The 24341-nt window shown below is 35.4% G+C and overlaps 1 protein-coding gene across 5 annotated transcripts; it reads right to left on the bottom strand.

Moving 5' to 3' along the window:
* Window positions 1-10476: 10476 nt before the first annotated feature.
* On the bottom strand, window positions 10477-23468 carry LOC103402164 (serine/threonine-protein kinase STY46-like). Of its 5 annotated transcripts, none has more exons than XM_070822122.1 (17): window positions 22975-23431; window positions 22130-22244; window positions 21608-21760; window positions 20635-20750; window positions 20355-20435; window positions 18134-18206; window positions 16989-17099; window positions 16426-16476; window positions 16211-16350; window positions 16019-16126; window positions 14984-15057; window positions 12765-12940; window positions 11815-11910; window positions 11373-11453; window positions 11244-11294; window positions 10859-10999; window positions 10477-10773 (listed from the first exon to the last, which is right to left on the bottom strand). In XM_070822122.1, exons 3-17 carry the CDS (start codon window positions 21608-21610, stop codon window positions 10744-10746), a joined length of 1332 nt encoding a protein of 443 aa, XP_070678223.1. In that variant the 5' UTR covers window positions 21611-21760; window positions 22130-22244; window positions 22975-23431; the 3' UTR covers window positions 10477-10743. The 5 variants fall into 5 exon arrangements, with proteins under 5 accessions (XP_070678223.1, XP_070678224.1, XP_008339122.1 ...); XM_070822123.1 differs by having other exon boundaries at window positions 20355-20474; window positions 21638-21760; window positions 22975-23368; XM_008340900.4 differs by lacking the exon at window positions 21608-21760 and having other exon boundaries at window positions 20355-20474; window positions 22975-23468.
* Between the last annotated feature and the right edge of the window lie 873 nt (window positions 23469-24341).

Genomic DNA, 24341 nt, shown 5'->3' on the forward strand with positions numbered 1-24341 from the left:
TAAAAATATATACATATATAAGTATAAATATTAACTAAAACCAAAATACTTCTCGGGTTTACAGTTCCGTAAAACTTTAACCGTAACTCCAAATCCTCTTCTGTTTGCGCCTACGAGCCCGTATTGTCGAGTACTTCAGGAATGCGCTAAAAGAATTCCATACGTCTCACTACACGTTGGTAAATGAAAGTAAAAAAACCCTTCACCTCTAGGGCATCATCATAAAATCATACTTTTAAAATTTCTAAAATAATAAAATTTGGGACGGGTTGTCACATTCATTGTGTTTGTATTTGTTAGCCAATTAAGGACATTTTATTCAATCTCTTTTAAAAAAAAATTATAAGAAAAATCATATGAGAAATAATTACCATTTCTCTTTACAAAAAAAAAATGAAAATCAATGGGATAAACACATATAAGAAATAAAACTTCCAATCTGAAAAATGATTGAGCTTGTGACATAAAAAAGAGAGGGCTAATGTTAGGGATGAGGTTGGAGAGTTGGGAGGAGAATAATTTTTCCTTTACTTTTTAAATTTTATTTCATTTTAAATCAAATAAATTATAATTTTATAAATCATTTATAAAAAAAATTACAAAAATTAAATGAAAATGTCTTTAATTTGCTAACGGAGATAAATAGAAGACCAAATCGGCTAAATTAAAAACACAGGTATTAAATTAATCCAATGACTAAAACACATATACTATTTTAACATTTAAGCTATCTTAAAAATGCTTAAAAGCTCAGAATGGCTGGAGCAGTTTATGTAACAATTACTTTTCGACAAAAACAAAATTCAACGACAATATAAATGAATGCCAACAGGAGATTTAAAATGAATTTTTACTGGATCTTGGGGGTTAAAAGACTCTAAGCAGTGGTCTATTAAACAAATAACAATCATCTTTCAGTCTAAATTTTGTTTGGATATATAATTCTCATGAAGAATATTTTCAATTCCTTCTATTTAAAATTTCGTAATTCATTTCTTACTAATTTTATTTTATTTTTTTTAGACTTAAAATTTCATCGCTTGTCACTTAGTAATATGGTCTAGTTGTATTTCTCTTTACTTGTACGTAAGAGAACTTATATCAGATTTTCGCCAAAAATAAATTTGAACCATATTATTATTAACTTATTATGAGACTAAATTCATCTTTTCTCAAATAATATCGTTTATTAAAAAAAATAAAAAATTCGCGTCACTCAACATAACTCAAGTTTCTCCTGTTAAGGTGAGTAATTTATTTCAAGCAACTCTGCCCCGACAGGGCTCAGTTTGTCTTCTTCTTATTTTCTAATCTTGGGTGTCGAAATATCAAGTTGACAACACTACAAAGCATGGAGGATTGGAGCTTTCAATTAAGTGATCTATATATTTTCTTCAATTATTTCCCATATTTCATGGCTTAAATTTGTGATTACTTTTTCAAAAATAAAATGTCAAATACTTTTTCTAAAAGTTAATGCTGTTTATTTTTTTTAGAAACAAGTTAAAAGTGGTAATTTTATTGATAAAACTTAGTTTACTATATATATAATTGTCTTCCAGTAGACCATCGTGGATAGAATCAAAAGGACTATCAAACCCTAAAAAATTCTCACTAGTATAAAGAGAAAAGCGAATTCACTGTTGTGCGATATTGAGATTGTTCAAAATTCTACAATGAACCACTTGTTAGGATTCAAATCATATAACGTTAGCAAATATAACGAACCAATCACATAAATAGGAAAGGATTCAGATCATGTATTCGGTCAATGGCATTCACAACCAAATTAATCTTCCACATATCAAATAATTGGTAGATTGAAGCATTTCCAAGCTAGATTCGGACCAATAATAGTTTAGCAACGATGTTTTTCTGAAAATTAAATTCAAAATCTCTCACTCATGCGTTAAGAGAAGTATATACCACTTACAATACTAGTGAAAGATATTCAGTTGTTTTAATGACTTAATTTTGAAAGGCATATTAATTACTTTTAAAAATAATGAGCAGATAGGATTTGGCCTAGTGTCGAGTGCCGACCAAAAATGAATTGTTTTTTATGAAGTATAGGATGCACCTTCACGGAAGGAGATTATCTCCAGATCTCTTCCATCTAATCATCCTTATCAAACAATCTGGACCTTTGAAATTTGATCTAACGGCTAAAGTTATTATAATTTTTAAAGTGGGCCCATGTTTTTAGCTGTTTGATCAAATTTCAAGAGTCCAGATTGTTTGATGGGGAGGATTAAGTGGAAGGAATTCGGAGAGGATCCCTTTCCCACTTCACCACCTTCACCAAGAAGAAGAGAAATGCTAAGAAGACTCTCAAAAGTGAGATTTTATATAACTTTCTACCACCTCATGTGTTTTGTATAAATCCCATACTAACATTATAAAATAGTATGCTAAAAAAATGAGGTAACAAAGAGTCTATAAAAAATCCCACTTTGAGAGACTCCTTAGCATTTCTCATAAAAGAATCGTAGAAAGTGAAGTTAGTTCAATAATTGTTCTCTTTAAAGTGCTATATATAATCCAAATGTTTGGTATTGATCAAGAATTGAATGGGAACATAAGCTGATACAGAGGAGTACAGAATAAGTCAAATCTAGATCGTACCAAATGGTTGGGGCCTTACAAGTTACTGAGATACTCAAGTCATGTGACATTCGTAGGAAGATAATTGGGGCATTCTACCCTACGCGCGTACTTGTATTACATGTCGATAGGATAACATTATAAAATAGAAAGCAAGATCATGTCTTCAAACCACCAACAAACTTTCCTCCTTGCAAATAAAAATTTATATAATGTAGAATGTGCCACACCATTTGGTGTACAAATTTAATGCGTGAATTTAGTGTATGTAGCACTGCCCATTGTTAGACATCTAGTAAATAACAAAAGATATTATAAGTGATTTTTTTGTGTAATCAAATCCGAATTTGACATGTCAATTTTCTATTTTAACGAGATATATATATATATATATATGTACGTATTTGTAATACAACTATTTCCAATTATAATAAGTCTTTTTATTTTTTCTTTTGTTGAATATCAATAAGTTCAAGGAATTCGAAAGTCCACGGCCACTTTCGAGTCGTTTTCCGGCCAAACCACGGCGAGTTAGCCATCTAAAAAGGTACCATTCTCTTCGTCTCGTCGAGAAGTATGATTTTCGTTTTTTAAATCACTTGATTTCGTTGAGTATTGAAGAAGTTATGAACATTTAAAGTTTACCCAGTTTCCGGCTAGTTTTCCAGTTTTCCCTCGGACCAGTCAACTTTGAGGCTATTTTCCGGCCATCTCCGGCAACCATTGGGCTTCCAAATAGGTATAATCTTATTCTACACTTTCCTATCTTCATTTTGATGTATTATGGGTCGAATTTGGTTAAGAAACGATTGAGTTACAAAACTTTGAAAATTGTCCAAACTTCCGGCCAAGAGCTCAGGGACACTTAACGGAGTTTTTAACGGAATGACCAAAATGATGGATGGTGGACAATCTCAGGGACCACTTTGGTTGATTTGAAATGTTATGGACCAAAGTGATGAGTTATGCAAATCTCATGGACCATTTTGGTTATTTAGCCTTAAAAAGATAAGTACTCATAAATTATAACCTCAATCATAGCCTCGCGGCTAACCAAAAGCATTGCACCTGATTTCTTGCGTGTTAGACATGAAGCCTTAATATAATGTTGGAAAATAAAGTCCTACATCAAAGACACAATAAAATACTTTACAATTTATATGTACGAAGTTCACTACTAATACTATCGAATCCTTTTGTTATATTGTTCATGCTTGATAATATGGCAATTTTTGATACAAAATAGTATGATGATTAAGTTAATTAAAGACAATATTAGCGATGTTACATAATGAACCATGCTAAATTAATCTAAGGAGTTTATCACATGATTGAATTTCTGTTTCATTTTCAGAGTGCGTGCATGCATGCAGGTCATCATTCCCGCGTATTGAATCTGCATGCGTTTATTAACATGTTCTATGTAAAAATTGTAAATACATACACACGCACACGCACACGCACGCTTTATGTATATGCAATGATCAAGTTCCTACAAAAAGTATATAAAAACCTTCAAGTTAAATTGACCAGTCACATCATCTCACCGGGTGTCCTTCCTCCTTAATGAAAGGATTCGGCTTTTCTATCTTAACTGTGGTATTCAACATAGTTGTAATTAATCAACCTAAACCATTTCGTTATGACCTAATTAATATAATCTTAATGTGCATGTGGATTAGGTAGCTAATTCTACTTTGGATTCGATCTTGACATCGAGGTTATCTTAATTAGTGTCGGTTAATTTTATATGCATTTATGAGTGATCAAATTTTATGAACCTATTTTGTGTGGTGCTTTTATCATTGATTGACATGTATCAAATTTATGACAATAAAGTTAAGCATGGTCATGTTTATTACCATGTATCAATTACTGATAGAGGTCACAAAGAAACAACACGTAAAAAGAGTGCAAAAAATTTGAACTCCATCTCTGATTACATCACCATGGCACGTAAACACAATGGTATCCATGTATGAACATGTAGGAGTCAAGACTCAAGATTTATAAATTTGTTTTGTTGTCCTTTTTTATGAAGAAATTAATGATTTGATTTGGCACAAGAAGTATAGTACATGAAAGTCGAACTGAATCTGGCTGGAATGTAGGCAATGATACAACTCAATTTGCTGAGAAGTATGAAGGAAACATAATTCTTCATTTATATAAATAAAAAGATTAAAAAAAAAACTGAGCACAAATCTATGATGGCCAACATTCCAGCCAGATTCATTCAAAGCTGATGGGTCTTTTCCCTTTCTCCTTTGGTAATATTACTTAAGAATGATTGATAAGAAATTGAATGTGGATACGTACGGTTTGAATATTGGCAAGCTCAAGCTCATGTTCGAGAATCCTTACACTTCTTCTTTGGTTTTTCCTATGGCTAAAAATTGACATTTCAATTATTTAAACCAACCATGATCAACAGTTCTATGAATTGTTTTTCAAAATTTGGTTAAATTGTTTCATCCAATTAATTCATCGAAATTATTTAATTGAGAGATTCAACTACTTTGTAAGAGCGTTCAAAGTGTACATGTAATTTGACTGTCCCGACACACCTTTCTCATATCTCTCTAATAACTTTAGTTTTGCTTTTAGTTTTGCTTTTGAACAAATTAATAATTAAAAATGCAAACCATATTGCATTAAAAGGCGAGAGATTGTAGTAAAAATATTTTCATCATTTTAATTTGTCGACCCCATAATTCTTTGCTCTATACATTTTATCTTTTTGGTGGTCCTTGTTTTGGTTGCTGTAAATTGCGAGGGATTGTAATAAAGTGTCGGCAACCAACAATTTGCGCCGATGTTCTCGTCACCTCACGTGGAAAATGGAATGGAGGGACGTTTATATTTTCAATTTTTATGTTAAAATTTTCAAGTTTATACAAGTCAATGGTTGAAATTGCCGTAGAAACAAACACAACATCTGGACAACAAGGAAGAAGACATGAAATAGGGAGCCTACGATAACGAATTAAACAAATTATACTTAACTAATCCATTTTAATAAATGTTGGTGTTGTCACTCATGTGAAAATGGAGAAAAAATAATCGTTATCCACCTACAATCGGATGTTTAATCTATTTACTAGCTAGTTACAAAGTCAAAGGTTTATCATTTAATGGAATTGTTCGTGGCAGGAATTTCCGTCGGGGATGTTTCCTGGCCGACGAGCACACAGCTCCCCTGGAGGTTGGTGCCAGTTGAGGGCTGCTGTCGGGCTTCTGCTTCACTATCGGGCGTTGTCGGGCAAGTCTCGTCGGGCAAGTCTCGTCGAGCAAGACTCTTCGGGCAAGACTCTTCGGGCAAGGCTGAAAGAGAAGGACAGCATTAACTTTGAGAGGTGCCTTTGTGGGGCCTTAGGTGTAGGCCTTGAGGCTCACAATCAAGGTTAACATTTAAGTGCTCAGGCGTGCCACTGCCATCTTTAGCATGGCAGATGTAAAATAGTTGTCGTGCTTTAGTTGTATATATATATGTATCCAAGAAACCGTGTTAGTTATAACAGGTGCCTTTGTGGGGCCTTAGGTGTAGGCCTTGAGGCTTCCCATAAATAACTAAACCAGTGCTCGAACACATCATATTTGTTCTCGTGATTGTAGGAGTTTTCTAACTATTATACTTCTGATTACCCGAATCCAAGAAGTAGAATGAACCCAAATAGATGCCTTTGTGGGGCCTTAGGTGTAGGCCTTTAGGCTTCCCATCAGAGTTCATTCTTATACTTAGACTCTTTAGATCGCTGAACGGAATGAATCCAAATGGATGCCTTTGTGGGGCCTTAGGTGTAGGCCTTGAGGCTTTCCATTAGAATCCATTCCATGCTCAAGCGTTCTATGGTAATCATGATATAATAGAAAGAAAACTAGAAGGTAGGTTGATTACTTGCGCCCCAAGTAACTTCGGACTTCTCGTTTATCAAGGACTGTCGTGGATGGGTTAAGTCCACATAAGGTTCTTTTTTATGCCTTGAGGCCAATGACTTTTAACTGATCAGATTTACATGCCCGAGGGCTTAGGACTTGGATCTGGTTTGAACACTGACGATATATTCAAATCGGATTCAAGCACTGAGAAAGCCTTTTAATAGTCATGTTGCTAGAAATAACTTGCATATAACTGGAAGTATACAACATATTGAAAAGACAAAACTAAAGCAAAGAAGGTCGGGCAAGGTTAAACCTTATCGGGTAAGGTTGCTCGTCTTGCAGGTTCCTATCTTTGTAGTTTTGTCAAAGGTCTGAAAGCTTAGAGGGGTAGAGAGAGAGAGATTACAAAAGATGAATCGATACTACAGCAAGGTTGAACAAGGTAGCAGAGCTATTACAAAGGGTTGAAGATAGGGTTATCCCGAGAGGGATGAAGGTTTGTCCCGAAAGGGATGAAGGCTGACTACAGCTTTGTTTTGAAGGCAAATCTGGCTTTGAGCAGAGTTTGTGCTTGCATTTGTTTGTTTGATTGAGTGTCCTTATTCCTGGATTTTCTTTCTTCTTATATAGACAACTCGGCTTGGGCTTCTGTAGCAGCAGCTTTGCCCGAATGCAGTTTGAGGGTGATGACTCATCAGCTATTTTACATGTAATGCCACCATAAAGTGCTTTATGGGCTGTGTAACTGATCAGTCTGCACCACTTGGCCTTTGGGTAGGTAAGCAAGTGGTCTTCATGAGTTGTACCAGGTCAGAAAAGGCATTTCCCTGCCTTCTGGGCTTCGACTGGGCTTCGGCTATCTTCCCTTTCGGGCCTCCTTTTGGGCCAACTCCTTTCTTGAGCCCAAAGTTCAAGTTTTAATCCAAACAGGAATCATGAGATGTAAATATCTATGATTAATACGTGTGCGATAATTAAACTAACCACACGTAATACTATAATGAGTTTGTAATTCAAATGGTTAAGACTATTAATTTGTTCGAGGAGTTGTGATCAATATTCCCTCTTTAACTATTGCTTGTACAGCCACTTAATATTACAGTATAGTGGTATTCTTCTTCCCTTTTAAGTGAGATGTCTTATGTTCAATTCTTGTCAAAGATAAATTTTAACCACATTATTACTAGTTCATTGTGAGACTTGACCCACCCCCCACTAACTTCTTATAGATAATATCGTTTATTAAAAAAATATATATATATATTGCTTGTGCAAAACACATAGGTTTCACTACTAGAATTTTTTTTTTTTTAACAAACGATATTATCTACTCTAAGGGGATGGGGTAAGATTAGCCTCACAATGGGTTAGCAATAATGTAGTTCAAATAGAATTTTGATTCTTTTAAACCTAGGAGTGCAATACTAATTCTTTATCCTTACGTTAACCATAATATCATTACAAAGAAAGTTATAACCAGGCATAATTAGCAACTTGGAGTATAGAGATAAGATGCATGACTTAAAAGGAAATTTGAAGTGATTTTTCGAAACTCCTTTTCTATTTCTGCACACCCTTTTTAAGTTTAGTCCTAGATTCATTTTTTATTTGTTCAATCTAATTATAAGAAAAAGAAAAGATAGAGATGTGTGGGAGGTAAAGACGGTGTGTAAATTTTCTTTCAAACAAACATAGTTCACCGAGTGGTTGCAATTCACAGGGGACCTTCTTGGATACTCGGAAGACCCGTACTCTTGAGTACTGCTCTAAAAAATGGGCCTAGGCAATGGTGTTCTGCCGCGATTTAGGCCAAATCATCCAACAAAATCAGATAAGAGTTACACGCCTGTCTAGGCGGTGATCTAGGAAGGTTTTTTTTTTTTTTTTTTGGTATACTGACTTTCTCTTGTCTTTCGTCGCCGTTGCATCTCTCATAGACAATGGAAGATCTGATGAGAAGAGGGAGGATGAGAGAAAGAGAAGAGTTCCATTTGCAAATCTGCAATTGCATAGAAGTGGTGGGACAACAATAGTTAGGGTTTAACATTTAAGTCAGGTTACATTTTTCTTGAACGAACAATATTATCTAAACTAAGGCAGTGGAGAAATATTACTAAATTGAGAGAAACGAACCTACCCCTCGCGGAGGGTCCAAAAAGGAGCAGTAAGGAAAGTACCGGGCCTTCAAAACCCTAGCCCACAATGAGTTTGGGTCCTGAATCAATCTCCAACATTGTTTAGCAAGTAGGACATCATTAAAATCCACAAAATTCCGAAAGCCCATTCCCCCTTCCGACTTCGGCAGACCCAAAGGCTCTTTTGATACCCAATGAATACGTCTCTCCCTGCCCTTTTGGCCCAACCAAAATCTGGTGATCATCGCATCCAATTTATGTTTGGTAACTCAAGCAAACCTAGCTTCTTTGTTTTTTTCCAAAATCACAGCCATTCAAAGCAAAAAAAAAAAAGCGAAAAACCAGTTTTTTTATTTTTTATTTTTACCAAAACACGAGTGAATAGTAGTCATTAATGAAATTTTTAATACGGCAATCCTATCCTCCCTCGCCACCCCCCCTGTCTGCGCATCAAACGTATTTCCTCGTCTCCGAGGCTCCCAACTCGATCTCTCCCAGTCGAGAAATTAGTGGACACCAAATTCAATCAAAATTGAAAGAGACTGAAATTCAATCAAATTGTAAGAGAATACAAACCCGCAAATCTTATCGACCTCGGAAGGATGCCGTCCTTGGCTTCACTTTCTCTAGCTTCTGTTTTTTTTTTTTTTTTTTTTTGATCTTTTATTTTTTGGAAGTGTGGGTGAAGCCATGGATTGCTGGAGCCTGGGAGAGAAGCAAGACGGAGGTTACAAAGAAAAAAGAAAATTGAGGATTATGAAAAATTAAATTAAATTAAAGATGAATATGATAACATCACATCCCCACCATATACATTTTATTCATTTTATACTGTCACAGTGATTTTTCATAAAAGTTTACCAAAACCCGCGCTCTTTTTTTTTTTGCTAAAAACACTTTTACATCTAGAGTTCACAAATACTTTACCGTTCATTTTATAGATGTTTATTCTCATAGCACATCAGAAACAGTTTTTTTAAAAGCACAACAATACCAAACTAGCCCTGAATGTGATTAAGACTTTTTGTTGGCTTGTTATTCATGTTTGGCTTGTTTTGGGAGTGTTTAATCTCGACTTGTAAGTATAAAGAGCTGAGGTCGAACAAAATATTTAGAAAAATGAGCTGAGATACAAGTTTAGTACGCAACTCGTATCAATTTAGAATGAACATGCAATCATTTGGCAGTATCAAACCATGCTCGAGTACGAACAGTATCATTTGAACCAAGCACCTGGTATTTGGCGTGGCTAAGCTCATTCACACTCTATCTTCTATTAGCAAGCCGACCAAGAGTTCTCATCAGGTAGTTACTACTCAATGATGCTCTTACATTCTTTTTGATTTCTTCAATTCAAACTATAAATAAACAAAGGTGTGCACGAGAAGAAAATGAGCACGATAAGATTTCACAAGAAGTCTGCCATGCGAACACAATATTTCTCATCACCCGATTTACATTCCGAGAAACAGGAAAAAAATCAGTTACAACATACTCGCGATTAAAAAGAAACTGAGAAATCGGGACTGGCCTACAAGCACTTCAAGTCGAGATCGGCAGAACATTTAAGAAAAGAAAGCCCTAAATCTGTCATATTTTCTGAGCTTCCAAATGTTCCACTCCGTAACAAAACGATTCCGAGATGAAAACCGTAAGTCTGCACTACCTTTCTAAACTCGTTCATGCCAACAGAATGTACCCCTCGACCCCCTTGAGTGTAAGATACACTGCGTTTTGTGATCGTATCTACACCAAGCTCTTCATCCGACATAACCATCGCTATACATTAAAGCGTATAGGAAATATCTAGCGAGGCGTCGACATCTCATTACTCAAAAAGACAAACACTTTACAATGACGTTTAACTGGGAGTTTTACTTACAGATGAGTTTTACAACACATAGGAAATCAGATCATCACGCACTATTGACACAGTGTTGGGCAATCTCTGTAATTTTCTCTTTTCCTCAAGTGTACAATGTAACCTCTATATTCATGTGAGAAACAAACGAAAAAACCAAAGCCTCATCCATATCCCAAATGCCTAAAATGAGCTGGTCAGAATGTTGCAAAAAGATAAGTTTCGGGGACTACAGAAATTTTCCGAGTCGTGTCATGACTCTCAAGTGCCATTGGAAGGTTCCGAAATTTCCTGAGATTTCAAGCATTTTATTTCAGTGTGAGGCTCAGAGAACACGGGAGAACCAAACATCAAGAAAGACGGGAGGGTGTCCTACCTGGACTTCTTGGAGGAGAGATTCAAGTTGAGCTGTTATATCGGAGAAGGAAGGCCGATTGGAAGGAAATGAATCCCAACATCTCTGCATTAATTCCAAAAGCTTAGGGTGTCCATTACTGGGAATTTCCGGTCTCAGCCCCTGGGAAATGGAATGTCAAACAATACATAACTATTTGGCACAAATACACATGGCGACAGAATAAACATGAAGTGTATGGATTAACAGGACTTCTTAAGAAGCAAATACAATGTGGGCTGTAGCAAACATGTCTGCATGAATCCAATACACACCCCGAAAAAAATATAAACACACACACACACACACACACACATATATATAATATTATAAATTATTTATAAACAGATATGAATCAACCGTAAACCTGTCTAACTCCCAAGGCAGCTTGTAACGGAGTCAAGGTATCATATGGAACCTGCAATACAAAATCATACTAGTTAAAAAAAAGATTTTTAAAAGTTTGATAATGTGTATCACACGAGAGGAAGCATACTTTGGCTGTTACTAGCTCCCAAAGTACAATTGCAAAACTGAACACATCTGCTTTCTGATCATACGGTTGATGGTTGATAACCTTACAAAATACAAGAAACCAGTAAGATATTGAAATAACACTGTAAACTAATGTTGTCGAACCAGAATGTTAACATCTGAAATGTGATTAACAAAATAGGAAATTCAATAAACCATAGCCTGCTTGCCAAAACAAAGGGGATATTGTATGGGTGGTAGCTGGTAATTGTTAATGATAAACTAATCAATCCTTAGATCACGACAAAGGACAGTTTCCAAACCAAGTCCAACGATTTAAGAGTCAACAATAATTTTCAAGAAGCCTTTCAAGAACTTACATAAAATTCCTGATCTCCTATGGAATAAAATTGGAAAGAAAAAAAACAAATAGAAAGGAACATATTAAACCAGAAGAATCAGACCTCAGGTGCCATCCATCTATAGGTTCCAGTCTCTGCTGTCATTACACCCTCTTGATTCTGGAACCGAGCAACACCAAAATCTGCCACCTTTACAACCTAAAGACAAATAAGAAAATGATTTCAACTGTTAAAGGAACAGAAACTTATTTGTTTTTCTAAACAAAAAAATAGAACTGCCAGGATATGAGCGCAGAGATTTCAACCATTATTACATGGAAAACTAACTCGTAAACAGTTTACCCATTATCAAAAACAAAAACATGCCAAGTTTAACAACAAACTCTACTTATAGTTTTTAGAAAATATCAATAAACTTGTGGAAAGTAGAATTGCATTACTTGCATCTTTAAACACATATCAATATATTGCATCATTCATGTCATCCTGAAAGTATCAGTTTCACCATTGACAAAAATTTGGAAGACATCAACTCAGTGTGTCCAAGAGAATTTTGGTAGAATTGAATATTTGAAACACAGATATACTTCTTCAAACAATCAAACTTCATATCTCAAAGCACAATGCATGCAGGGTTGTTGATCCCAAATCAACCCAATCAAACAATTACCTCATATAAACAATTCATGGTTTGGTTACTCAAGTCGGTCCAATAACATGCAGGGTTGTTGATCCCAAATCAACCCAATCAAACAATTACCTCATATAAACAATTCATGGTTTGGTTACTCAAGTCGGTCCAATAACCACAACTTATATCAACTAAAGTAGCAATAAATCCACTAAAGACATTATGGCCCTTTTTAAAAAATTACAAACAAATCTGTTGAACTTTACTGTTTTCCCGTCGCCTAAGTTAAGCTATACATGTACAATCACAAATTAAATCAATCCAGTTATCATGAATATGCTGTTATTCTTCCCAAACCTAGGTTGCATTTATGCACAAAGTGAAGCTGCCAAACAAGCGAACAATAACCTTTAATTCTTACATTGTTAGTGTCCATTAGCAGATTTGCTGTCTTCAGATCCCTATGAATTATGTTATTCTGATGCAAATACTCCATTCCTTTACAGATATCAATCGCAAACTTTAGCAGTTCTGAAAGCTTCAAGATGTTATGATTCTTATGCAAATAATCGTATAGACTTCCACCAGGCATATACTCTGAAAGAAGAAAAAAACCAAACGAAATTTCATAATTATTTTCATAAGATAGGGCAAAAAACGACAGGAGTGGAAAAGGGAGGTTAAACGCATGTGCAATTAAAACAACTTCCAATAGTAGAAGCAGAGAGGCACTTACTAGAACATGTAACTTTAAACATCAGACAACAAAAGTAAAGGTACAATAATATGCATATGAAATATATGATTAAGAGTGGTAGCCATGTCTAAAGGATAAAGCCCATAATTTCCAAAGCACTTTAACATACAGAACTGCCCAAAGCCTTGGTACCATTCTGACTTATTCAGGTGATCAATAACTAATTTCAACATGATTACTGGACCAATTGAAGGAGGGAATTGTGTTAAAACAGCCAGGGTTAACGAAGCTAAACTCCTGAACCAAATAGTCTACTGCCAACTAAAATGTACCCTAGCTCTTGGTGCCATTTTAAGGTAACCTGATGATGAATGGCTGCAATTAACACTTGAAACTGGACCAACTTCTCAAATGAAATTGGAGACCTACAATCACCATCTGAGCCCTTTTCATTCTTAATTGGAAGATGGTAAACCAGCCTCATAAATTTAGAACTTCCTAGCTTATCCTCTCTGAAATGCCATCCCAATCCTGTTTACATTCTTTATGAAGTTGCTGTCTTGTGCTACATGGATTTACCAAAAAACCAAAGAGAAACAAACAACCAAACAAAGACGTACTCATGACATAATTTTTAGCTTCCATTACAAACAAGACATTTTTCTTCTTTTGCAAAAGAGAAGAAAAATAACAAGTGTAGCTTTTCCTTCCTGAACCATTGTCTCGATGAAAATATTGAAAGAGCTCATGACAGAAGTTCTTATGTTATAGATCTCAATCCCTATAGTTTTTTTTTTTTTTTAATGTTTTTTATTTCTTATTTTTATGAAAACCATACTTTCATTAGCAGAAAAAGATGAGTACAATACAGCGACAAGTTGTCACTGGACTAATTATGCTCATCTACAACTACAAATGCATTTAAAACATAAAAGTTTTACATAAAGAAATCAAGATGAGATCTACAATACGACAACTTACTAACCACAAAAGGTACCCTGCCAAGAACTATTTCTAAACCCTCACCAAACAACACCCAAAGGTAATCCCAAAACGAACTCTATCTCACGAATGATCTACATCCTTCTACTCCTAACCCTCATGAAGCTTCATAATATGCAACAATATGCCAAAGGCTGACATTACATATAATTGGTAGTTCCAATACGCATGACATCCAAACAACTTAAGAGGAATTTAAGATATAGAACACAAGAAAATCTTCCTAAATGCTGCATACTCAGAGAAGAAGCATTAGCGCCTCTAGTGCTTAAGAGTATCAACAAAGTAAAAGTATGTTCCAAAAAAGATATTTTTAGTTCCATCAATACTTCTCTTGATTCTAATAAAAAATTTCGAAAAGTTAGAATGTAAATTTGGTTGGCTCCACCGATATCGGTGGAAACCATCCGATTTCATTGATTTTTAGTAAACCATTCGGTTTCATTGATTTTTAGTAAGAATGATTCTTGAATGAGGTCATAAAAGATGAACAGTTTGGATCAAAGGATTGCATTGATGGTTGGGCCCACAAAGGTCTGTTTTGGTGAATGGTAAAAGGGGATACCTTTTAAGAAAGGAACATCCGATTTCATTGATTTTGTGTAAGAATGATCCTTTGTTCCATAAAAGATATTTTATGAGGTATGTTGTGAATGGTAAAAAGGGATAGCTCTTAAGAAGGGAAATGTATGTTTGTGTGTGTGTCCCCTTATTTTGCTGTAAATTCATTTAGTGGAATCTACTATGCTTCACTTACAAAACTGAAAATAAAATAAAAAGGTATAAAACAATCTGATGCTTATTCTTACTTTTCTTAGTTGCAATGCTTCTAAAAGCATCTCCAAATGTAAGATTCTGAAACAGAATGAACAAAACCACAAAAAGAAGCTAACTTACAGGTATAGTAAATGTTGGAGGCAACCAACAGGAGAGTTCCATACCTGTCACTATGCACAAATGTGGAGACTTTGTACATGCACCGATAAAGCGCACAACATTACTATGATGGACCTCTCTGCCATCATAAACGGACATAAAATATATCAGTATTTAAGAATGAGTAACATACAATATCTTGGCATTTATTTTGAAATTTGTACTGAGGAAAATCCATGCAAACGGACACCTGATCAAGATGATATAAAATATATGCCCTTGAAAAGCATATAGCTTTTATTACATGTTTCCAGATGATGTGCCCCCACCCCAAAAGAAGAGAGGAATAAAAAGAGTGGTACTAGGAAGGTAATTTTGGGCACATAGGATCTGTTTAATATTTAAGGGAACTATCACAACCGGTCATTTGATTTGGAAGATTAGGAAATTTGCTATGTTCAGATTGTCCATAATCAATTTAAGTGTGGAATTGTTCACAAGGGTGCAGAAAGAAAACCACCCAGAGAATGTAGGAATTGTTCATGTACAGTCTAGCACATAGATGCAGAGGGTGAAAATAAAAAGGTCGTACCCAGTGCACAAGGCTCCCGCTTTACGCAGGGTCTGGGAGAGGTGAATGTCGGCTAGCCTTACCCCCATTTATGGAGAGGCTGCTCCCAAGTCTCGAACCCGAGACCTACCGCTCATGGGCGAAGGCACTTGCCATCGCACCAAGTGCGACCTCTAGAGGGTGAAAATAAAGTTCCAAAAAAATTATTTCTTTTAAGATTGAAAGTGCAGCCAAACTCGCGGAAATTTACTTCCAGGAACCTTGATTTGCTAAACAACTGGAAAGAAACTTAAGCTGTAACCTTCCAAAATCCCTTTTCCTACCCATGTTCTACTTGAACCAAATGTTTACCAGAATTAGGACAATGAATGTTATCCCTTATAATCCAAATTCATTAGGAGAAAATAATGGGAAAATCTTCAAATGTTCACAAGTGGAGAAGAGATCTCAATAGATTTGGTAAGCATATGAATTCCCTAGCAGGAACCAGCCAAGATCAAAAGGAGGATAAAGCTAGAAAATTATTCACCTTAAAATTGCCACTTCTTGAGCAAACTCATCCTCTAGGGCATCATTCAAATGTTCAGATCTCAAAATCTTAATAGCAACATCTTGACCAAGATAAATTCCGCGATACCTGAGAATGAACAGCAAAATAAAGTTAAGCAGCAGAAAGGACTATAAACGAATAAAGGAATTCCAGAAATAAAACACGTCTTACAAATCTCCACATGACCCAGATGCAATTCTGTCTCCTATCTTTAATAATCTTCGGTCTATTTCCCAGTTTCCCAGTTTTTGTTTCACCGATAATGCTTTCTCCACAGCCGAATGAGAATGTGAAGATCTTGACCACGACCCCTAAATTACCAAACAACAGATACATATTACTATCTTATTATTCTTCGATTATTTTAACAATGTGACGCAATTTACCTCACTTCTCGCAATTGCCTTTTCCATAGCTTCATATAGACCATCTGCATCCTGACCACAACATTGCAAAGTCAGCAACATTTGAACTCAGCACAGTTCCCTGTCATATAAGAAATATAAACGCAACTCCCCTTGATGTATTCCTAAGACATTTTCCTTGAAAAAACTTAGTTAATTTGATAAAACTCAGTATTTATAACAAAAACACCGGAAAGCATCAGATACAATAATTGTTTCGTAAAGTGAAGGTCATTGTAACAATGCCATAGTATAGATCAAAGATAAAGGCTGACTAAAAAGCATTCATCCATGCATACCAAAAGAAAGCATTAACAGCTTGCATAGCAAATCCATAACCAACAAAAAGAGACCTTCAAAGAAACAAACAAAAATAAGCGTAATGTAGCAGCATATATTTTAAGAAAAGCCATCCGACGTTTCATGTATTGGACATTACTCATTTGTAATATAGTTAACACGCAAAATTACAAGATACAAAACTCTGACAGTAGAAAGTACACAGTGAATGACGATAAATACGTTATATAGTAGAAGAAATCTACCTCAACAGGCCATCCATCCACCACAAATACATCTAAAGAGTAGCCATCAGTTGTTGAGAAGACATGTGCTTCACGGATGTTAAGTCCTAAATCCGAAAGCAACGAAGAAAGCTAGAGAAAAATGATATAAGTCAGAAAGATGCGACCATAGTATGGTTCCAGTTCTGGAGTTCTCTTGGATTCTACAACATAAACAATATTTGTAATATGTATCAAGGGTACTGAATTACTAGTCTACTGCAACCTTTAAATTCATTTTCCACTTATTTCAGAATCTGAAGGCCATACATTTATAACTTCATATTAATAGATACAAATCATAATTACAAAGAACTATTCCAATACAAAGTCTTCTCACAATTATCTTTAATGCCCAAGCTTACTGTATTGAGGTGCCATCGTGTTTATTAGAGTCTAGACTCCAGAGTTGACACAAAAAGATCTGATGGAGAACCAAAAGACATGAATACCAGGCCATTACAGTGTCACATAACTACATCGTATTTTCTCCAAACAAGTAATAAACCCACTAAAAAGAGGCCAAAACACAACCCCAGTAGAAGCTGTCTACCCCAAAAGATAATAAGCATAAGCAGTACCAAATAAAATAAAAATAAGAAAACATCGGGTAGAAACTTGTATACATCCAAGTAAACCGATTTTTTAGATAGCTTTATACAGGACAACAAGTTAGGGTGTCATTAAAGAATGAAAACAAGACGGTGGTTGGAGTTATAAACATTAGGTGTTGAGCACACATTCATAGTAGTGAGTAATACCAAGATGACTCCTTAAGTGGAGACAGCGTATTACATGGTATGAAGCTATCAAATGTTAAAAACCCTTTAAAATTGAAAACATTCTGTACATGTGAACACTAAAACAGTAAAACTACAGAAATACTATCACGTATATGACCCTTTTATATTTAACACACTGAATAGTTGGACTTGGTCTACAAAATAGACCTTCAGCTTTAATTTGCAAACACACAAGGAAACAATCAGCAGAGTTTCGAGCTTCAAACTCTTTATTTTTCAGAATTCAGATTCTAAGAATATTTTGAAACTGAAATCCAGGTAAAACTCCAGGTGGTAATACCAAACTTGATAACAAACAAATAACTTAAAGCTTCTCAGTCGTACCTGGCTAAGAAGCTTAGGCCTGTCAATAGTTGAAAATATTACTTCATGAATGGGAACATGTGGTATATCTTGCCTGCGTTATACAGCCCAATGGTCAATATCATTTCTGCATAAGTATAAATGTATTTTCAAATGGCAAACAAAGTTTTATTAAAGAAACTCAAAAGCACAGTACAAGACTCTGTGAACAACTGGTCCACCAACAAAATGATTCAACTCAAATAATAAATAAATAAATAAATCCGAATTACACCTATGACAGTGTAATGAAACTCTAAAAACTACCCTGTAACAGCTCCCCAATCTAATAAGATGTTAGAAATTGATAGATCCCTAAAGGTGGAGAAAAACCAGCCCATAAGTATAAATGTAATCTCTCCAATATACGGACACAGTTCATATAAAAACAAAAGGGATTATGTTCACTGCCGAAAAAAATGCAAAAGAACTCCAATTTTACAAATTCAGTAGTTTGAAACAAAACTATACTTTAGGCTAATTGTTGATAAAGCTAATATCAGCATACAGAAAAATGTATTTTCTATTTTTATTTTGGAAAATAAGACCTTTAGCATATTACTTAATACATTTGTCTGTTTATATGCATATGTCTATTTATATATGCATGCATATGTGTTTATGCATACAATTTCACGTTTACATATACACTTCTATGCATCATCATGTCTACCATTTATGCACATGACATATCATATAGAGTAATTGTTTGTCAACATATTCTTTATAGCTTTACGAAATGTTTATCTAACTTCTGTTTGATAAGATACAAAAAAATTATCAGAATAAAATTTTGATAAAAAAAATACTGCACATTAAAGCAAGAAGTAAGTTTTAAACAAGTGTCTTCCAACCTATGGAAAGAGAGCTTCACAAAATTCCACCCAAAACTTTGATACTGAAAGCCTATAGTAAGGCAACATACTTATTCTACTAGTAACTACTAAGAGCTAAAAATACTTGATGCTTGACCCATAACAATATTTTCAGTGCGCATCTCAATATTAACTCACTCTTCATTATCCCAAATCCTCGAAAATTTATACGGTAAATATGAGAATTCAAATGAAGCAAAACAATAACTATCTTTACTGAACATAACAATCTGCTCCATAACCAATTCATATCTCTTCGACGCATCTATTCCCCACTCATTTATGCACCATTTAGGAAATAAAGAAAGGTCTGACTCTTCTTTAAAGCAATTACTAGTGTTAAATATTTCAGGCTTTTTAGCCAAAATAGTCTCTGAGATTGGCATAACTTCCCACTTTGGTCCATGAGATTTAAAATCAATAGAAGTGGTCCCTAAGTTTGTCCACCATCAATCATTTTGGTCCTTCCGGGACAAATTATGTTAAATAAGGACCAAAATGACAAAAATACCCTCAATTTAATAAACAATGGACCAAAATGATTTGACAAAAATTGAAGGTATTTTTGTCATTTTATCCTTATTTAATGGATATTTTTCACGGAATGACCAAAATGATTGATGGTGGACAAACTCAGGGACTACTTATTGCGATTTTAAATCTCAGAGACCAAAGTAAGGAATTATGCGAATCTCAGAAACCATTTTGACTAAAAAGCCAATATTCATCAGCCAAAGCCCAAGGTTAAAGTTAACTTTCCTAGCAACCACTGAATTCCATTAAATTCTTAAGGGAAAAAAAACTGATTGAGTGACAACCAATCAACCTTCGAAATAAAGATTTCTTACGAAGGGTTACTCAAAATAATTAGGGAATAGGGACCAAAGCCATTATGGCTCGTTGCTCTCAATATGCATTATGTTTCTATTGAGCCCTTTCATTTTATTTATTATTGGTTAGAGGCCAAAGAAAAGCTTGCGGCTCACTAAAATAAAGTAAATGAGTAAACCAAGATGCTGGCGAAAATTGAAGTAAGAAATGGTAAGCATTAATCTGACAATGGGAAAATGATGGTGATTTTCAACCCCCCCCCCCCCCATTTTACCTCCCACACGCTCTTTGAAGTTTGAATTTAATATTTATTTGTTCTTCCATCCTTTGTCTTTATCTTAGAGGTGGGCCTTGACGAAGAGCAAACAACTATTAAAAACTGAAAAAGTGTGAATGAAGTAAAATGGGGCATGTGAAAGTAAAAAATCTTGTTATGATGAACTACAGTAGTGTTTATTCTAAAACAGAAAACAACCCAACAAAATTTTGTCAAGTACCTTGTGGGAGAACACTCCGTCAGATGTCTTCCGTCCATGTCCATAGCATTCTTTCTAACATCCAAATTTAGGTCCCCGAGCCTAGAGCAAGGTTCAAAGTCAACCGCACAATTCCTAGTTCTACTCAGAGAAATGAAGTAAATAAGAAATAAATAAGTGACCACCAAAGGTCCACAGATAAATATCCAGAGAGTCATTGAAACCCTTGTTGGGAAAAAATACAGCAAAATATTTAAGCAATTAGATACTGAATACAACACAGATATAATACGGTTAATACCCATGTGACAGAGCAGCTCCTTCATTAGTTTCATCACATGATGGCCTTTGGGTTGAAGCAATACTTGTAAATTGTTGAACATCATCGTCGTCGTCATCTGTCCTGGTAGAAGTATTCTGATCACAAGTACACAGATGAACCAAAAGAAGATTAACATAAACATTGAGGAACTTTGTGATAAAAAAATAGAAGGGGAAAAAAAAAACTGATTACACATTGGAACAGCAGCAAAGTTTCTGATCTTTAAAAGATTCTGTAAAATCTTATTTTTCAAGTGTAGTCAAGGCTTCTTTAGTGGGAAAAGGCTTTGTTGTTGTAGTCAAGGCTTCTTTAGGAAAAGTGACAGTCAGTACATGCAACAAGATTACACATTACCACACATTGTGATTGATCCAGATCCTGGTCAACAACATCGTGAAATAACAATTCCATCTTTTTTCCCAGAACCCAAAAATGTTTCCGATAGATCAGCTAGTAAAAATCATATCAGACTAAAAGAAGGTATAGTTGAAATACTAAGTAAACTAAATCACACTAGCTAATCAGTTTTTTATTTTGTTCTAATTAACAATATAACAAGTAATGTCTATATGACATAATGACTTTTTATTTTATTCTGAGACTAAGAAAATCTTATTAAAAGAAAACTTATATCATTAATTACCCAAAAAAACTTAGTTCTGAGGTTAAGACTAAGGACTTAGGTAATGGTAACTTTTGTTGAGTACTAACATATTGAAAATCAGAAGCCGAACTTGTGCGACAAATAGTAACCAATTGGAGATAAAAAATTTAAATGAACCTACAAAGTTTACAGTGAATGTGCTGAAAAAAGGCTAGTTTAGATTTTGGTTTTTAAGAACTAATTTGGTTTTTTCATTTGGGCTGTCTTGTACACTTGTGGTGTATACCCAAGTTTTCAAACCTAAAGCGCACAAGTTTGCATCAGTAGGCAAGGAATTTGTAGTCCTACCATATTTGGAACTTGAAACCATGCACCAACCTTATCTTCTTCTCCACTGAAGCCCTTTACTTAGTGCAAGCCAGAGTCATAACAAAGTAGTAGCACAGAACCGTTTGTGTTAATTATACCTCCTTCCTCAACGTTGCAACCGCGGCTTTATACCTTTTAAGGATAACATTTTCCCAATTATTCCATCATTTCTCAAAGCTAACCACAGTTAGGGACATTGTGAGTCATTGTCAAGGAAGTCGCTGGTGCCCCATCCTTCTGTGGGCTTAAAAGGAAATATAGTATTTGTCCAGATAATTTAAACTTTTTATGGAATACAAAGATTATGTGAATACAAGTTGTTACAGACATTCTAACATGTGGCTTTTCATAACAACAGGAAATAAACTAATACTTGGTTTAGCACTGGAACTCAAAAGTAATTATAGTTCAGAACAAGATTTTTAGCAGTGGAACTCAAAGTAATTCTAGTTCAGAACAAGATTCCAAACATAAACTACTGAAACAAATGATTGTTAGTACCTCCATGAAACGGACATGATAAACGGGCCGCTTTTCTGGGTCTTTTGCCAAAGCAAGAAGCTTTTGATGTAACAAGACATCTTCCACTCTATCCAAGTTAACATCAAGTCCATAACTGTGCAGAGAACAAAATCAGTAAAATAAATAACTAACGTAGAATTAGGTTCATCACCCTCCCCATCAAAAGGACAACGAAACATGTTGCTATTGCTCTTATGAAGTTCTGCAGTAGAAAATATCTTGGAAAATCTAGTGAATACTTTTCCCGGTAATATTTTAAACAAATCTTCATTATAACATAGGGCCTGGAAAGGTTTGCCTTGAAATAACATTTCTTGACAAACCAAAGGAAAATTTGTGCCTCCCGGAAAGGTACTTCCAAAAAGAAGAATACTTTCCAGTTCAAATAAAAATAGGAAAAAATTGACTGCGCTGTGCGGGACTAATTTCCGTCCAAACACACATTGCATATCTCACATAGTCAAACCGACTAATTCTTACAGATAATAAGCAAGAAAACAACACACACACACACACAACATTTCCAGCTCAACAAATAGTCATATGCATACAGAACAAAGATTACAGCACAAAATCGACATTCAAACGTATGCACAAACTTATTGGTGCTGAAACATTAAAAACTTCACCAAAACCGCTCCGAAAGCATATTAACTCAAGAAATCAATCATGTTTGGCTCATCATTTGAGACTCTAAGAGCTTCACAACGATTCATACTTCAATAATATAATAATATTCTGTTCTGAAAAAACTGATTCCAGAACAAATCAATAGCCGAAGTTCGTTAAAATGAAAATACAGGAAAGTGATCGAAGTGGAATACCTAGCCGGCAAGCGGTTGAAGTGCGCGTCCAAGTGTCCACGGAACTCCGGCAGAGTCAGAGCGTCTTCATGGCCGCTCTCCACCAAGCGGTTGTAGACATCGTTACGGACATCGTAGTTACTGAAGCCGACGAAGCTTCTCGGCGGCGAGGAGCTCTCTCCGACGCCCTCGGTCAAATCCATAGGGGAAGGTCAAGTCAGCAAGTTTTCCATGAAAATACGGAGGAGGTGGAGGAGAAAGCGAGTTCGGAGAGCTGTCGATGATCAGCAGAGGATCTTTGACTGTTGGTGGAATCCAGAAGAAAGACGAGGACCTGTATGAGATTTCGCGAGGAAGCCAAGGGCAATTTCGTCATACAAAATCACTGTAGCAGCGTGAAGTTTCCGAAAAGAGAAGGCAAGTTTGAACTTTGAAGGAGAGAAGAATGTCATCATATGGTTAGAGAGAGAATGAGTAGGGATTGGAAAAGGAAAAGACCTCCGTCCTAAAGTCAAGACAAAACATTTTCCCTTTTTTATTCATATTTTATATATTATCTAATGTAAACTACATATTCATATAATTCCATTTGGACATGCCCCAGAGCCTCTGGCAGCACAACCAAGACAACGGTGGGTTTTCTGCTCTTGTAGGAGTGGAGAGACAGAAGTTTTGAGAATTCAAGAGTCAAATGATGACAAGGACTAAGAAAAGCTTGACCCAATTCCTACCGTGATGAATTTAAGCGCAATTGAAATTCCTGTAAAATTTTGCTAATATTTTTTTCTAAATCTCACAGTCAAGCCACCCTATCACCATCCTATAAACTAATTCTCTCTTTCTCTCTTCTTAATTGCCAACCCTTTTTTTTAAATACCTAATCCTTTGAAAAACAAATAACTCCTATAAAAAATTTAAAAAAATATATTTGGGAAGAGTAAAAATAACACACATTAAGTGTGCAGCCTTTTGCTAGTATTAAATAGTGGAGTGGATATGGTTGAAATTGTGGGGGAATATAATAAGGGTGTGTTTGTTTCCCTTCATTAACCCTCATTGGACTGGACTAGACTAATAGTTAGTCCAGTCCCATGTTTGTTACTTCACGGGACTAGCTTTAGTGGGAGTAAGCCGGACTCGCCTCGATTAAGGACCGTGCTAGACGGTCTTAGCGAGAGACGTTGCGAACCATAGGACTAGCTAATCCCTTCGATCACTATCTGCTCGCGTCCTCTACCCTCATCTCTGCTCGCATTATCTCCCTCTCTCCTCGTCCCCAACCCTGAATCATGAACAAAGACCTTAATTCAAACTTGAATCGCATAACTCACAAGCTCCGTCGTCTGATTCACCTTCGCTCAAACCAAGCTCATCGGTCACGCCCTCCG

The sequence above is a fragment of the Malus domestica genome, chromosome 05 (genome assembly GCF_042453785.1).
Source record: "Malus domestica chromosome 05, GDT2T_hap1".
NCBI classification, from domain to species: Eukaryota; Viridiplantae; Streptophyta; class Magnoliopsida; order Rosales; family Rosaceae; genus Malus; species Malus domestica.

What these genes read in the sequence shown, in the direction of transcription:
- LOC103402164 (XM_008340900.4), bottom strand. Translation starts at nt 23,156, where the DNA reads ATGGATTTGACCGAGGGCGTCGGAGAGAGCTCCTCGCCGCCGAGAAGC. An exon ending in ACGGAGTGTTCTCCCACAAG is followed by an intron (nt 18,207 to 20,354) that starts GTACTTGACAAA and finishes TGTATAACGCAG; the next exon opens with GCAAGATATACCACATGTTC. An exon ending in TGGATGGATGGCCTGTTGAG is followed by an intron (nt 16,477 to 16,988) that starts GTAGATTTCTTC and finishes TGTTGTGGTCAG; the next exon opens with GATGCAGATGGTCTATATGA.